General features: G+C 40.0%; 1 protein-coding gene and 1 long non-coding RNA gene across 2 annotated transcripts; both read left to right on the top strand.

Annotated features, from left to right (window-relative positions):
* The first annotated feature begins 399 nt into the window (after positions 1-399).
* cdc5l (CDC5 cell division cycle 5-like (S. pombe)) lies at positions 400-15,129 on the top strand. Its single transcript, XM_008429060.3, has 19 exons — positions 400-619; positions 4,972-5,075; positions 5,204-5,365; positions 5,498-5,625; positions 5,704-5,803; positions 5,912-6,038; positions 6,143-6,234; positions 6,315-6,459; positions 6,590-6,781; positions 7,016-7,164; positions 9,162-9,324; positions 10,000-10,164; positions 10,250-10,330; positions 10,799-11,050; positions 11,134-11,241; positions 13,117-13,206; positions 13,318-13,449; positions 14,579-14,659; positions 14,770-15,129. The coding sequence occupies exons 1-19, from the start codon at positions 575-577 to the stop codon at positions 14,881-14,883; spliced, it is 2,430 nt and encodes an 809-aa protein (XP_008427282.1). The 5' UTR covers positions 400-574; the 3' UTR covers positions 14,884-15,129.
* Positions 628-3,351, top strand: LOC145555056 (uncharacterized). Its single transcript, XR_014091126.1, has 2 exons — positions 628-2,035; positions 2,938-3,351. It is a non-coding gene; the product is annotated as an uncharacterized LOC145555056 (long non-coding RNA).
* Position 15,130: the final 1 nt, after the last annotated feature.

Below are 15,130 nucleotides of genomic sequence, written 5' to 3'. Positions count from 1 at the left end.
TTTCTGGATTTTTTTTTCTCCTTTTGTCTCTCATAGTTGAGGTACATCTATGATGAAAATTACAGGCCTCTCTCATCTTTTTAAGTAGGAGAACTTGCACAATTGGTGGCTGACTAAATACTTTTTTGCCCCACTGTATAGGACGGGCTGTTTTTGATCCAAAAAGGAATTTCGAGTGTCATTTATGAGTAATCAAAGGCAACAGAAACCTACGCTAACAGGCCAGCGTTTCAAACCTCGAAAAAGAGATTTGAAACTACAAAAAACTACATCAGGGTATGTAGTTTTTTGTAGTCTTAGGAGAACGGGTATTATGGGAAGATTATAAGCATCTGATCCATACTCCAACCTGGAAGGTGGCGGTAATGCACCTAAAAGTTGTTTGCCAACCGCCATAAAAAGAAAAGAAGAAGAATTCTGCGACACTTCCGGTGCATGGCGATTTCTCGTAGCATTCTGCATTTTGTTGGCTGTTAATTTTTATATCACAGGCTTGACGTTCCTCAGCTCAGGACTTGTGAGAAGGGTTGATTATTCCAGTTGTTGAAGGGGAACAAACGAGCGCGTCGTCAAGATGCCGCGAATTATGATAAAAGGAGGCGTTTGGCGCAACACTGAGGTAAGTGTTTACATGGTTAGCCTGAAGCTAACTGCTGTTACCCTGAACCAGTGGCTAAAGTTAGCATGAAGCTAAACGTTAATATAACGGTATTCTGCTCAAATAGCAACTTTATTTTATTTACCTCTATGCAATATAAACAGTTTAGTTACTTGAGAGGTGTAGCTTATGTGATATTGACCAGGTAACTTTTGTTACCTAGCTGGTTAAAAGCGATAACGTCATTAGCGAAGAGAAATGCAGCCTGCAACACTTAGCGGCGTTTCCTCTCGAGGAAAACTTAATAATATAGACAAATGGCTTCATAGATAAATATTTTAAAAAAACGTGTTTTTGCGTATATTTTTTAGCATTACTCTTAAAATGTTTTATAATTTGCCATTACCTAAAATATTCAATATTATAGAATTTGGTTACTACCTTAAGTTTCACGCAACATTACATTGAACACCGAAAAACAGTGGATTCTTTCAGGCATTGTGACAGACTGCCTTTCTTAGTCCCCTTCAGTTAATTTCCCATTTAATTATTATTTTTTTAATAATCTAGCCAATAACGGGAACTTTTTTGTGTCAAATCCTCAGGGTTGCCAGATCTGATTGTTTCCAGCTCAAACACGTCAGCCGGTTCAAATCTCATTTTTATGCAGATGCGATCTCGTCTGTATAATAACTCTAAACAGCATTTGGGGTGTTTACGGTTGATATTGTGGTGACTCTTGATGAAACAATTACTATTATTTATATTAATTTGGAAAAGCGTAGAAGCTGTCAAGTTGTACACGTTCTAAACATTTTAAAATAAATGAACTTTTCTGCCACACAATAACTATTTTTAATTGAATTTTCCATTCTAATGTATGAATAGAAATTTCATACGTGGGCAGCCCAAATTTGAACAGCCTATCCAAAGTTGTTTTTTCAAGTCCAACCGTTTAGAAGCCCAATGGGTTATTTGCCACGAGAGGTGGTGACGTATTTCCGTTTGAATTTATGCCACATAGATTGGTTCCGGGTCCTGCTTGCTCCTATTGGTTTTACCCAAAAGCTGCAAGATCTGTACCATGAAAAAGACGCAAAACTTAAATATCTGTGAGCTACTAGTACAACAACCGAGTTTTTTGGTGTGTCATTGTGTCCAGTAATTAGCCAGTAGCATCCAGTGCTTAGTTTTTTTTCATTTTCCTGCTGATATTGAGGCGACAGCGTACTGTAGCCAAGACTTAGCCACTACAGCTAACACGGTTTGTAGCTGCCTGCTATTTCAAAGCTTGAGGATATTGAAGATCCAGCGTCAGAAACGGGAAGACGGAGGTTAACAGGGAGCTGTACGCGCTTCGTTCACTGGAATAATTTGTTGGAGGAAATCCACTGCTACGGGAACAGGCTGAGAACAGAGGCAGCGATTCGACACAAGGTGAGTCGATACGTGTTTATGTGCGTTTGTGTTATACGGAGTATGAAATTATTTTTAGGCAACTCCTTAGCTTTTTTTTATGTGACAATTATATAAAATACATTTAACATGCAGTCGGAGCGACGAGCCCCTCTGATACCAAGCAGGTAATTAAAGAACAGCCGAGAGCAGCAACGCTTCAGCCCGATCCAAACCACACAGGTAGTCAGTCAGATTAAGATCCAAAACCTTCGCTTTACAGCCGTTTAAGTGGCACCGATACACATAAAAAATCCACAGAACAAATGGTACAAATCACGTCTTTCCCAAATCCCGAAAATATGACATTACCTTTGCTGTTTCATAATTATAATCCACGTTAGTGAATTTTTCCACTTGGCTGCTATAATCTGTTCTTGTGTTACACAACGTAATTTCTCTTTTTTTCCCCTCTGAGATTCTGCATAGAAAATGAGGTTAAGGCTGCATTTTGTTTTTAAAATGGTAAATTTATGTTTGCCTCGACTTTTATAAACTAATGCCTCTTATATGCATCATTTTTTGTATTACTGTTGGTACATATATTAGGCGAACACGGTGCTTTGCCTGCTAGTAGTTTAAATTAATTTCAGCTGCACACTTTAAAAAGAGTATTCAGATTTTAACATGCATTTTCTAAGTAGTAAATATTTTAGTTCACTCTTACTCAGTAACTTCAGTGTTGTTACACCTCTGAAACATTTTTTTTTTTGCAGTTTCTTTGTGATACCAGAACTATTTCACTTACACATTTAATTTCCTGAGATATTGTCAATTTATTTTCAAGCAAAACTCTCAAAAACAGCTGAGGATTTATTAGTTTTGATTATGTTGTGCAGCTAAATATGGACGCTTATTAGTTTTTTTTGTTTTTAATTTTTCAGGTTTGCATCGTAACACCTCGTGATGTTTCTGAGCCATGATTGTTGTGCTGATTACCTTTCCACTGGATCCAAACACCTGGACCAGCTGACGGCGTCCATCAGTCCACGGTCTGCCGGATCATCACAACGTGGACTAACTTTTTATTTACAGTACTTGGTTAAACTATGATCTTGAAACCGGAGCACCAGATATGCAAAAATCTACCTGCAGACGTTGTTGGCTACCCTGACCCTGCAGTCATCCTGGACGGGGCTGAGCTGGACTTCCTCTCCTCCAGAGTGACGAGTTTTCATCACCAGTAAAGGCAAAACAAGTCTGATGTCTGATTAGCTGCTAGGAAGTATATTATATATATTCACTGTTCATTTTGCTATCCTGTTTGTACCTACAATAAAATTGAATCTCATTTGTAATTCTCTACATTTCACAAACCTTGTTTTCCCCATTTCTCTGTGTTTACGTTATCAAGTATTTGCATTTAGATCAGGAATTCAAGTGAGATGTTAAAATGCAACACTTTTAGGTAATACCAGCAAAGAAATGTGAATATTAAGTAATATGTAGTTAGTCATATAATTTAATATACTGAATAAGGCTGGATGATACAAGATTTTTTTTTCATACCAGATTTGATTTTAATCGATTCCTCTCGTCCTCAATTTCTATAATAAAATCACAGAAAATACTTTCAAAAAATGTCTTTATTTCAATCATCTGTTCTGTGAGTTGTATAAGGGAGCATTACGGTCAAGATACAATAAATTTTAATTGCAAGAATGAGTCATCGTTACAGCAGAATAAAGATGCAATTTTATAACAATGTCTTAAAATTACAAGAAGTTGTTTTAATGAGAAATAAAGATTCAGATTGATCTGATGTAACCAGCTCAGTCCATGTGGTTCTGACATTTGTCAGTAATCAAGAGGATGTACATTTCCACCTCAACTGACCAGGTAAGCATTAAGGTAAAAATAAAAAAATACTGTATAAACAAATACTGTATACAAAATGGTAAAAGAGCAACTGATAGAAATACTTTATATAAAGAAAAGCAAAAACGTTAATAGCAGGAGAAAAGTTGTTGGCAACATTAGCTCAGCCAATCTCTCCCTCCAGGAAGCCATCAAACTGAACTGTCCAACTATAATAAAGATAAAAAAGAAAGAAAACTGAAAGTTAAAATAACAAATAATGCCAATTTAATAATTCAGATCTAATGTGTTCTGGAATCTATTATTGACATTTTACAAATTTCACAAATCAATTAGGTTTCACAAATGTTTTATTTATTCTGCTGTTGGTACAGAATAATCTAGTTAGGTTTGAAATGTCTAGGTGTTGTTTTTAAAGTACAACACATTAAAAAAGCTCAAGATAGTGAAAAATTAAGTGTAATCGCCCTTTAGCTATTTTACGAATTAGATGCTACATTCGGGAGCTAACTTCAGCTTCGACTGATAGCTTGGGCACAAGATAGACAGATCTATATATGTTTATATAGATATCTTTATAAATCATAGATATGTAGATTGCACAGATAATAAAAACACTTAACGTTTACATAGCACCTTTGTAAGCTTGTCCCTGTTAGCTACGTCAGACATATGAGGCATTATGATGAATACAAACGATTTATTAACTTCACAATAACTTCGAAGTTTTGACACATCCAGCTTAAATCCTTTGTTGTTGTTGGAGCGTTTCAGGACATCTGAATAATTATATAGGCATCATTAATAGTCCTGCAGCTACTGAGGAGCCACTGTTAACATCCTGTTGCCTGTTAACATCCTGTTGCCTGTGAACCGGAACCATTCTATGTGGCATAAAAATTCAGAAGTGCTAAAACAGAATATACCCTATTTTGTGGAAACCTGCCCAACGCTGGATCAAGCAACGCTCCACATCAAAGCATAGTTTTGCAATCTATAAATTCTCCTTTTTATTATTATTATTTTACCTGTCACAATTAACTTTATTTGTTGTTATGCTGGAAATGGAAGTTAATTTGACTGTTTGTTTGTGTTTGTAGGATGAAATCCTCAAGGCAGCGGTGATGAAATATGGGAAGAATCAGTGGTCGCGTATCGCCTCACTGCTCCATCGAAAGTCTGCCAAACAGTGCAAGGCCCGATGGTGAGTCCTGGCAGACGCATTAATTACTAAAAATCATGTTTTAATCAGTACGGTGTTACCAGCATTCTTCAGTGGAGTTGACTTATTTAAGTCTGAATCGTAAAGCCTGGCTTTGCTTCGTCATGCAGGTACGAGTGGCTGGATCCCAGCATCAAGAAGACAGAATGGTCCAGAGAGGAAGAGGAGAAGCTGCTTCACCTGGCCAAGCTGATGCCCACTCAGTGGAGGACCATCGCTCCCATCATCGGTCGCACCGCTGCCCAGTGTCTGGAGCATTACGAATACTTGCTGTACGACGTTTTGGCTTTTTACACATTTTTAGGCTGAATTCGAACCAAATCAGACTACCTGTGGTTTGGACTATTATATCCATCACGATCAGGATGACTCTGGGTCATAGGTGTGGTTTTGTGTTTGTTCAGAGACAAAGCCGCCCAGAGAGAGAATGAGGAAGAGGTGGGAGACGATCCCCGGAAGTTAAAACCAGGAGAGATTGATCCGAATCCCGAGACCAAACCTGCCAGGCCCGACCCAGTGGACATGGACGAAGGTGGCTGACGCTCAGGGATTGGATCTGCTCTGGTAGCTGGCTCGGCGTGTTAATGTTTGTCTGTATTTCTGGTTGCAGATGAGCTAGAGATGCTGTCAGAGGCCAGAGCTCGTCTGGCCAACACTCAGGGGAAAAAAGCGAAGAGAAAAGCCAGAGAGAAACAGCTGGAGGAAGCCAGGTTCAAACATCTTTATGTTTTCAGTTATTAAATAAACTCACAGCTGAGGGATTTCAGTCTCAGGAGAATTTCTAAAATAAAAATTAAAAATTTTCTCTTTGACTGCAGACGATTGGCTGCTCTGCAGAAACGCAGGGAGCTGAGAGCGGCGGGTATCGCCGTGCAGAAGAAGAGGAAGAAGAAGAGAGGAGTGGACTACAACGCAGAGATCCCCTTTGAGAAAAAACCTGCAGCGGTATTTGATCATGGATTAGCAGAACATGTTTATTCATACGTTCACAATGAGGAAGAGGTGGGAGACGATGAGAAAAGCTCATTGGTTTATTTTTGTTTACATAGGGTTTCTATGACACCAGCATGGAGCAATATGATGCTCTGGAACCGAACTTTAAACGGCTCAGACAGCAGCACCTGGACGGAGAACTCCGCAGGTCAGTAACGTTCAAATTTGTTCTCACACATCAGTTGAACCGTTTACAGATAAAACAAACCTGTGGTTGGTTGGTTGTAGTGAACGGGAGGAGAGGGATAGGAAGAAGGATAAACAGAAGATCAAGAAAAAGAAAGAGAGCGATCTGCCGTCTGCCATCCTGCAGACCAGCGGAGTGGCCGAGTTCACCAAGAAACGCTCCAAACTGGTCCTGCCTGCACCACAGGTACCTGCCGCCAGAGCAGCGCGTCGTCACACAGCTGCATGCAGCACATTACTGGAGATCAGCGTGCTGAATGATGTTTTTTATATTCTAAACAAACCGCTTCAGTTGCTTCATCCGTCTGCACTCTTAGATCAGTGATGCTGAGTTGGAGGAAGTGGTGAAAATGGGTGTGGCCAGTGAGGTGGCTCGTCAGGCGGCCGAGGAGAGTGAAGGCGGGAACTCGGCCTCCTCCACCCTGCTGTCAGAGTACAGCGTCACCAACAACATGAACACAGGACTCCGCACCCCACGGACCCCTGCTGCGCAGGACAGGATACTGCAGGTGAATCACGGAGCTTTTATTCCCGTCAATGTTTGTTTGTGTGCCTCTTGTTGTTGCTATAGAAACAAATCCTTACCTGCAAAGACTGATGGAAAAAAATAAAAGCTAAATTAGAGTTCTTATTTCTTTAATTGATCTAAAATATTTGTCTCATTTGTAGTTTGCTTGTTTTGATTCAGTGTGTGTCATATTTTCAGTGCATAACTGGACTGTTTTGTGTGTTTCCTCTGTCAGGAAGCACAGAACCTGATGGCTCTGACCAACATCGACACGCCCCTGAAGGGAGGCCTCAACACGCCGCTGCACGAGAGCGACTTTAGCGGCGTGACGCCCCAGAGGCAGCAGGTCCAGACGCCCAACACCGTGCTCAGTACACCGTTCAGGTAGATGCAGCTAGTGTTGATGTGGTGTCTGACAGCACACACAGCTGCCTAATGACATTAAGAAAGAGTCAGTCCAAACACAGATGACTTAAGAGTCATTCTGTCTACCAACTTGAACATCTCATCTCTTGAGCATTCCCATCCAACCTGAAGTACGGCGACACATTCCTGCCAAAAACCCAGTGAAGTTTCTTAAGCAATCACTCAGAGAGTAAACTTTAACACTTCATACTGGAACCGTAAGATATTTTAAATATCCAAAATAAAAACCATCCTGGAACCGTACATTAAAAATATTAAGAAGAATATGTGAACAACATTGCCCTTCAAAGAATATTAATCACCAGAATTTTAATGATCAAGATCATTTTAATTTATTATGCAATTAATTGCTGATTGCGAAAGGCTTAGCAGTAACTCTTATGAGTGATTTGACTGTCACTGGATTTTCAGCTCAAATCCAGTGACAGTCGGCACAGAACTCTGTCTGATGGACAGGATGAAGGAAAAATCAACAAACTTTACTTTTTCTTACCTTCTTATTCTTCATTGTCCTACTATGTCATCTTCTTTTATTTGAATCCACATTTCTTCTTCTCATATTACTACACTTTACTTCTCCACCGAAGACAAGTTTTTTCAAATTTTTTTAGAACTTTTTTCCAGCTCTGTGCTAAAGTTCCCAGCAGCTCCTAACTAGGGCTGGATAATTAAATCAATTCTACGATATGTATCGATATTTTTACCCCACCTCTCAGAAGGTATCGATTTTTCATCCGTGAGTATCGATCCATTAAACCACAGTGGTCCATAGGCTTACGTGGTTCTTTTTTACATGTCTGATTTGTGATGGCATAGCAGCTAGACTCCGCCTCCCTCAGTCTCACTTTCAACTTGTGCTTAAAGTGCACATTATAAATTACACACCAGTTTTTAAATAGTGTTAATAGGCCAAGTAAAACTGGAGTTATGCTAAAATAAGTAAACCATATTTTTCCGAATGTCAGAGAAATGTTAAAAACCAGCTTTTCCGGTAATGTGAAAGGGAATGAGCTTCCAAACGTAAAAACAAAATGCAACATTAGATTCCTTTGTTTTTATAAATCTAAAATCTTCAACAAATAACAATGGGCTGTATTTTGTTGCTAAGAAACGAAGTAAAGTTGTTCAAGTTACGATGAAAGAGAAGTGGAACGGAGTAGCGGCAAAAGCAGTGAGATCACAAAATTAATGCAAAGTTTGGATATTGGAGCGATCGGTGGCATCCACTTAGTAATTTGTTTTTAGGTTAGTGGTTTCTGTTCTGTATATAAAGGGTTGGCTGAAGAATCGGCGTGCAGCAGGTAGTGGTGCTCTGTTTTGAGCTGGAGTCTGGGCACAGTGAGGATTGCCATGATCCATGCAGCTGCCAGGAGTCGATCACTACGGGGTGAGGCAGAGCCACTCCCCCAGCAGCTAGTAGTAAACAGCTTACAGCCATGACTAACTCCGGGAGTCAAGGTAGAAAAACCTTTTTCCCATAGTCCAAAAGACTTTATTTTACCCCCTACCCCAATCAAAGCCAGGTATTGTGTAGTTGATGTTTTTAATCAGTTTTCAGTTAATTAAATTCAACTGAAAACTGATTAAATCCAAGTCTATGGAACACAAAACGTCACCAAAATCACTCTGTCCTTCTAAAATCTTTCAGAAACACAGAACACATCGTATCGTGATAGATATCACGATACGATAGATATTGCGATATCTATCGTATCGTGAGCAGAATACTGTGCATCATATTGTGAGATTATTGCATCACTACATCCCTACTCCTAATGGTATACTTCACTTTAAAGACGGTGGCAGTTTAAAAGCAGAGTCTAAACTGTCGACTCGTTATTTTGCTTTATGTAAATTTTGAGAAATGGTGGAAAAGATTCTTTTTTTCACGTCTCATTTGTGTCGTGTTCTTCTCATGAACTCGACAACCTTCATGGTTCCCTTTGCTCCTCCAGAACCCCCGGACCGGGCCAGGCCTCTGACGGGATGACCCCTCTGGCGGGGGGGATGACCCCTCGGGGTACCCCGGGGTTGACCCCTGGCCGCACGCCTCTGAGGGACAAACTGAACATCAACACAGAGGACCAGCTGGCAGACCCGTCGTACGCCAAACATGTGGTAAAAAAAAAATATATATATAAACCTCTTCAAACATTGATTCCCTTATGAGTTTTCATATTATGTCGTATTACATCCACAAACTTTGATCGATTTTTATTGGGAATTTCTGTGATTAAACCGACACAAAGTTGGTCTTTCTCATATAATAAAGAAAAATAAAGTTTCTGTTTGCAACCTCACAAATAAACCTGCCACAATAAATTCTACTGGATGATAAATTGTCCAGTAATTATCGCAATAAACAATAAAATTGATGTTTGTAGACTACTGTCAGTCATTATTATGTAATTATTTAAATATGAAATATGAATTTACCCCCTCAAAAGCCAATAAACTTATTTTGTAAAGAACACTTCACACTATACCTGAAAGACAGTTTAAATAAATATCCAACATAAAATGGAAATAAAACCACACTCAGCTGAAACGGCAAATAAAATTAATCATGAAGTTTCTAAACAAAATTGCCAAGCTCATTTTAATTTGGCATATAATTATGATAAATTACTAATTGATCAATTGCTTATTGAATCTGGCTTATTTGCAAAATATGAATGACTTCTAGGGGTGTGAATACTTTAGCATGTGAGTGATTTAATTTGATTTGGTAGGAAGTTTATTTGTTGGGAAAAACAACACGGAGACTAAAGGTTGTATGTTTACTCGTTACAGCAGAAGGAAAGCCTGCAGCAGCTGAGACAAGGCCTGATGTCACTTCCTGTGCCCAAGAACGACTTTGAGATCGTTCTTCCTGAGAACGCAGAGAAAGAACTGGAAGAGACGGAGATGGAGAGTGGATTTGTAGAGGACTCTGCAGACATAGAGGCACGCAAGCAGGTACGCTGCAGAAACACACAAAGGATTTGATGAAATTCAGGCTTTTGACTCGGTTTTATTAAAATCTGCCGATTTGTTTCATCAGGCTCAACGGGATGCAGAAAGAGAGAAGGAGCTGAAACTTCGGCACACACCTGTTCAGAGGAGCCTCCCCAGGCCGACTGAGGTTCGGTTTGATTAGTTATAACCGATTAGAGAAAGTTTAATTTTATCTTTGTAAGCTGCGTTGCATTATGAATGTACACAAATCTTTGTCAATATTGTGCTAAGGTCAAAAAACACAATTTCGCAATTAGTGTTTCTAAATAACGCCAGCTGCACGTTATCTGCAAAAAACCCCAAAAGACAATCCATCGTCCTCCTACCACTTCCTGTCGTCTCGTCTTTTCTGTCAGTAGTAACATCTGGTTGTTGATCATGTGACTCGTGTTTCCATTGTAGTTTTTTGAAATGCATCTATTTTCAAAAAACCCATTCTAGCAGCAAAACTTTTTATTGAAAAACGTTTTTTTCTAAATTGGCATATTTCCATTAAGCAAATTTATTTTCGTAATTTCATTTTGCGTCATTCGACAGTTAGTGGAAACACAGCTACAGATGCCGGCATGTGAACGTAGATCTGTTTCCGGTGCAGGTTAACGAGTCAGTGCTCCGCCCCGCGTCCATGGAGCCGCTCACCGACCTCCAGGTGGCTGAGGAGCTCATCAAACAGGAAATGATCACCATGCTGCACCACGACTGCCTACACCACCCCTCATCTAATGTGGTCACTCAGCTGCAGCGCGGCAAAACCAAGGGGCCCACCTCTACGTCCAACAACGCCTCACACATCTCTTACCTGGAAACCCACCCCTACAAGCCCATCAGCACGGAAGAGATGGAACAGGTCTGACACACCACTGTCTGCAGATGTTCAGTCCAACTCATTTAAAGCTCATTTAAACTGATGCTGCACATGTTGATGAACAGGCGAAGGCGATCCTGACTACAGAGATGGAGGTGGTGAAGGCAGGAATGGGCCACGGAGACCTCAGCATGGAGGCCTACACCCAGGTGTGGGAGGAGTGTTACGGACAGGTAAGAACCCGTTTATGGCAGCACTCGGCAAATAGTGTTGGTGGATTCATGCTCTAGATCAGAGGTCTTCAATGTGAGTTTCTTCAATTTATTTATTTTTTTTGCCTTTAAATACACATTGATATGAATAACATATAGTTAAATTGAGACATGCAAGGGTGTGATCACATGGTGTTGTTGTATTGGTAATTTAACGTTTTAACAGAATTAAAAGGTGGTTAAAATATATATATTGCATTTAGGTGTAATACCGAATTTCACCTCAGGGTGGCACTGCTTGTGTAAGATGGTTTTGCCCAGCAGCGCAATTTCAAGAATGTTTTAAACTTACAATGAAAAAACAGTATTGGTTGTATTGAGTTCACAGTAATACAATGTACTTTTGTAAAAAAATAAAAATAAAAGTGTATATACAGATGTAGTTGGTTGCAGGGCTGTATAAATAAATCGATTCGGCGATATATATTGATATTTTTTTAAAGTGCACATTATAAACTACACACCAGTTTTTAAATTGTGTTAATAGCTCAAGTAAAACCGGAGTTATGCTAAAATTAGTAAACCATATTTTTCCGAATATCAGAGAAATGTCAAAAGCGCCGCCATTCCCCGGCTTTTCCGATTATGTGAGAGGAAATGAGCTTCAAAACGTACAAAAAGAAACGAAACATTAGATTCCTGTGTTTTTGGAAATGTAAAATCTTCAATAAATAACGATGGGCTGTATTTTGTTGCTGAGAAACGAAGTTGCGCAAATAACCGTGAAAGAGAAGCGGAAAGAAGTAGCGGCGCAAACGGAGCAGCTGCAAAAGCAGTGAGATCGCAAAATTAATGCAAATTTCGACTGGTAGCATTCACTTCGTAATTAGTTTTTAGCTTAGCGGTTTCTGTTCTGTATATAAAGGATTACCTGAAGAATGAACATGGGTTGATAACATCCCAAGCGGGCGCTCAGCAGCGCTGTGTTTTGAGCAGGAAGACGAAGAGGAAAAACCCCCAGCCGGAATCTGCGGTGCAGTGAGGATTTCCATGGTAACAATGGCTGATCGATCATTCTTATTAGCAACAGATAAAGAGTATCAGAGACTGAGAGAACGATGAGATCCTGGCAGTCTGAGAGGCAGCTACTCAGAGATCCAGGCAGGGGAATAGCAGCGCTGCGTAGCTGCAGGAAGTCGATCACTAGCGGAGCCACTACTTTAGCAGCTAGTAGTAAACAGCTTACAGCCACGGCTAACTCCGGGAGCCAAGGTAGAAAAGCCTTTTTCCCCATAGTCCAAAAGACTGCATTTGTGGCTGCATTTTTACTCCAAAATGCAGCCACAGTGTCCAAAAGAAAAACTCATAAGTGCAATCATTTGCATATTGAGTCTACAGAGGTGATAATCTCCCCACTCTGCTCCTGGATTACCGTTTAAACTTTTGAGTTTTATGTCAAATCCACATGAATTAAATGACAGAAACTAATTCTCTCACTGCATCTTTGATTCATTTTGTCCAGCTGCAGACTGTTAGACTGTCCAATCAGAGTCGGGTATTGTGTAGTTGGTGCTTTTAATCAGTTTTCAGTTAACTAAATTCAAGTCTATGGAACACAAAATGTCACTAAAATCACTCTGTCCTTCTAAAATCTTTCAGAAAATCGTAAAAATGCACTGAATCGTAGCGAATTGTACAGCTCAACAAATATCGTAATACATATCGTATCGTGACCAGAATATCGTATTGTGAAATTATTGTATCGCTACACCCCTAGTTAATTGAGGGTCTCAGGTTAAAAAACATTGAAGACTACTGCTCTAGACTCTTCACCCTGACTCAGTTTTATTGTTCTAAAGTTTTAGAGCAGTAAAACATGTTCGTCCTGCTGCACAGGTGCTTTATCTGGCTGGTCAGAACCGGTACACCCGAGCTAACCTGGCATCAAAGAAAGATCGAATCGAAAGTCTGGAGAAGAAACTAGAGGTAAAGTGGAGAACAGTTTGAGGAGTCCTGTTGGTTTTCTTTTATTCTATGCTACTGTGTATGTGAGTTTTGATCCAAACACTGACATCCCGGTACTTGTGAACACTCCAGGTGAACCGAGGCCACATGACAGCAGAGGCTCGAAGAGCAGCTAAACTGGAGAAGAAGCTGAAAATTCTGCTGGGAGGTTTCCAGTCCAGAGCGCTGGGGCTCCTTAAGCAGCATAATGAACTCTGGGAGCAGGTACTGACGGGATTTTACACTAGCAGATTGTTGATCTTAGGCAGTGGTCCCCAAACCTCGGGCCCACCTCCACATTTGGTCCGACCCCCTGAACAATACCAGAGAGAATTTAGATTTTTTTTCATATACCGTATTTTCCGGACTATAAGCCGCTACTTTTTTCCTAAGCTTTGAACCTTGCAAGGGCTTATAGCCCAGTGCGGCTTATATGTGTATTTTTCTTCAACCACCAGGGGGCTCTTTAGCAGGAAGTGAATCATTGGAAGTCAAAATTGGAAACGAAAGAAGAAAGCTCCCATTAAAACGGAATTAGGTTTTAATAGGGAATTGAAATTTGAGAATGTTGTTGATCAGTTAAATAGCATTGAGGGGAAAAGATTTTTTGTTTTTTTTAAATACTGGGATCATTATGAGAATTTGAGGTATAGATATTAGGATCCAATTGATGGCAGTAGTGTAACAATAAGCTGCCGTTGAAATCTAAAGAAGAAAGCACCCATTTTCATTTAGCACATGCTAGTAGCAACACAAAGGATCAGCACTTTTACTGTTACAGTTCGGAAACTACTGTAATCAGTTCAGTTAAATCTGAACTTGGCAACTTTTTCTTTTTCAACCGTAATAAATGTGATATTCAATTGACCTGTTATGACTCAGATTGTGGGTGTCCGCCCCCCTCTGCTGCAACTTTCGTCTCTTGGAATAAGTCAGGTGATTCTTTCACCCTGCAAAATTGTGGAAAACCTGGAGCAGCAGAGATATCTGTGGCTCATAGCCTGGTGCGGCTTATATATATATATGTTTACTGGTTTTTAAAAAAAAAACAACTTTGGGGGTGCGGCTTATAGTCTGGAAAATACGGTATTTATTTCATAAATAGTGTTATTTCCTGGATTTTTTCTGTGAATAACCCAGAGAGGGTTATTTGATTGTGCTTTCTGGAAAACAATACATTTTTACATTTAGGCTCTCCTGCAATCGTCACACTTTTTCTGTTCCAAACTGACTCCGGCCCCCAGCAGAGAAGGGAAAAGTTTTGTGGCCCTCACAGTAAAAAGTTTGGGGACCCCTGGTCTTAGGGGACTCGGTATGTAGTTTGCAGGAATGTAATGTCCGTGTTGTCCACTAGGTGGAGCAAGCAGCCACTGAGCTACAGACTTTCAATCAGCTGAAGCAACAAGAGGATCTGGCCATTCCTAGAAGACAAGCGGTAATACATTAAACACTTTCAGTGATTTTGGTTTTTCAATTAGTTGTAGAAAGTGAAGGTTACAGCTACATGGTAATAATTACTAAGATGAAACCTGCTGTGTTTCTCAGGCTCTGCGGGAGGATGTGGACAGGCAGATGGAGAGAGAGAAAGAACTTCAGCAGAGATACGGAGAGCTGCTGATGGAGAGGGAGTCTCTGTTCAGCGGCACGCAGAAGTTCTGAGCAATACATTCAATCTGAAACCAATCATAGGGACTCTGATGTAGAACATAACCTTCCACATTGTTGTATTGAACGGTGTTTTTTTTTTTTTTTTTTTGCTTTTTCCTGATCATCACTTCAAACCTCTGCGAAGCTCTGCCTCTATGTGCTGATGTTGCTGTGATGACCCAAGCTGCGTTTTGAGCATGTTCAGTAGTCATTTCTGTACCAGTGACCAATAAAGTTTTTCATCAATCAAACCCATAAG

The sequence above is a fragment of the Poecilia reticulata genome, chromosome 15, assembly GCF_904066995.2.
Source record: "Poecilia reticulata chromosome 15, P_reticulata-male-v2, whole genome shotgun sequence".
Lineage (NCBI taxonomy): Eukaryota > Metazoa > Chordata > Actinopteri > Cyprinodontiformes > Poeciliidae > Poecilia > Poecilia reticulata.
Note: the sequence above shows the minus strand (reverse complement) of the source record. Positions and strands in the feature narration are given on the sequence as shown.

Bases quoted from the DNA above. Each gene is read 5' to 3' on its own strand.
- cdc5l (XM_008429060.3), top strand. From the start codon at position 575: ATGCCGCGAATTATGATAAAAGGAGGCGTTTGGCGCAACACTGAG. The intron at 6,782-7,015 runs GTGAATCACGGA...TTCCTCTGTCAG, and splicing joins CGCAGGACAGGATACTGCAG to GAAGCACAGAACCTGATGGC. The intron at 14,660-14,769 runs GTAATACATTAA...TGTGTTTCTCAG, and splicing joins CCATTCCTAGAAGACAAGCG to GCTCTGCGGGAGGATGTGGA.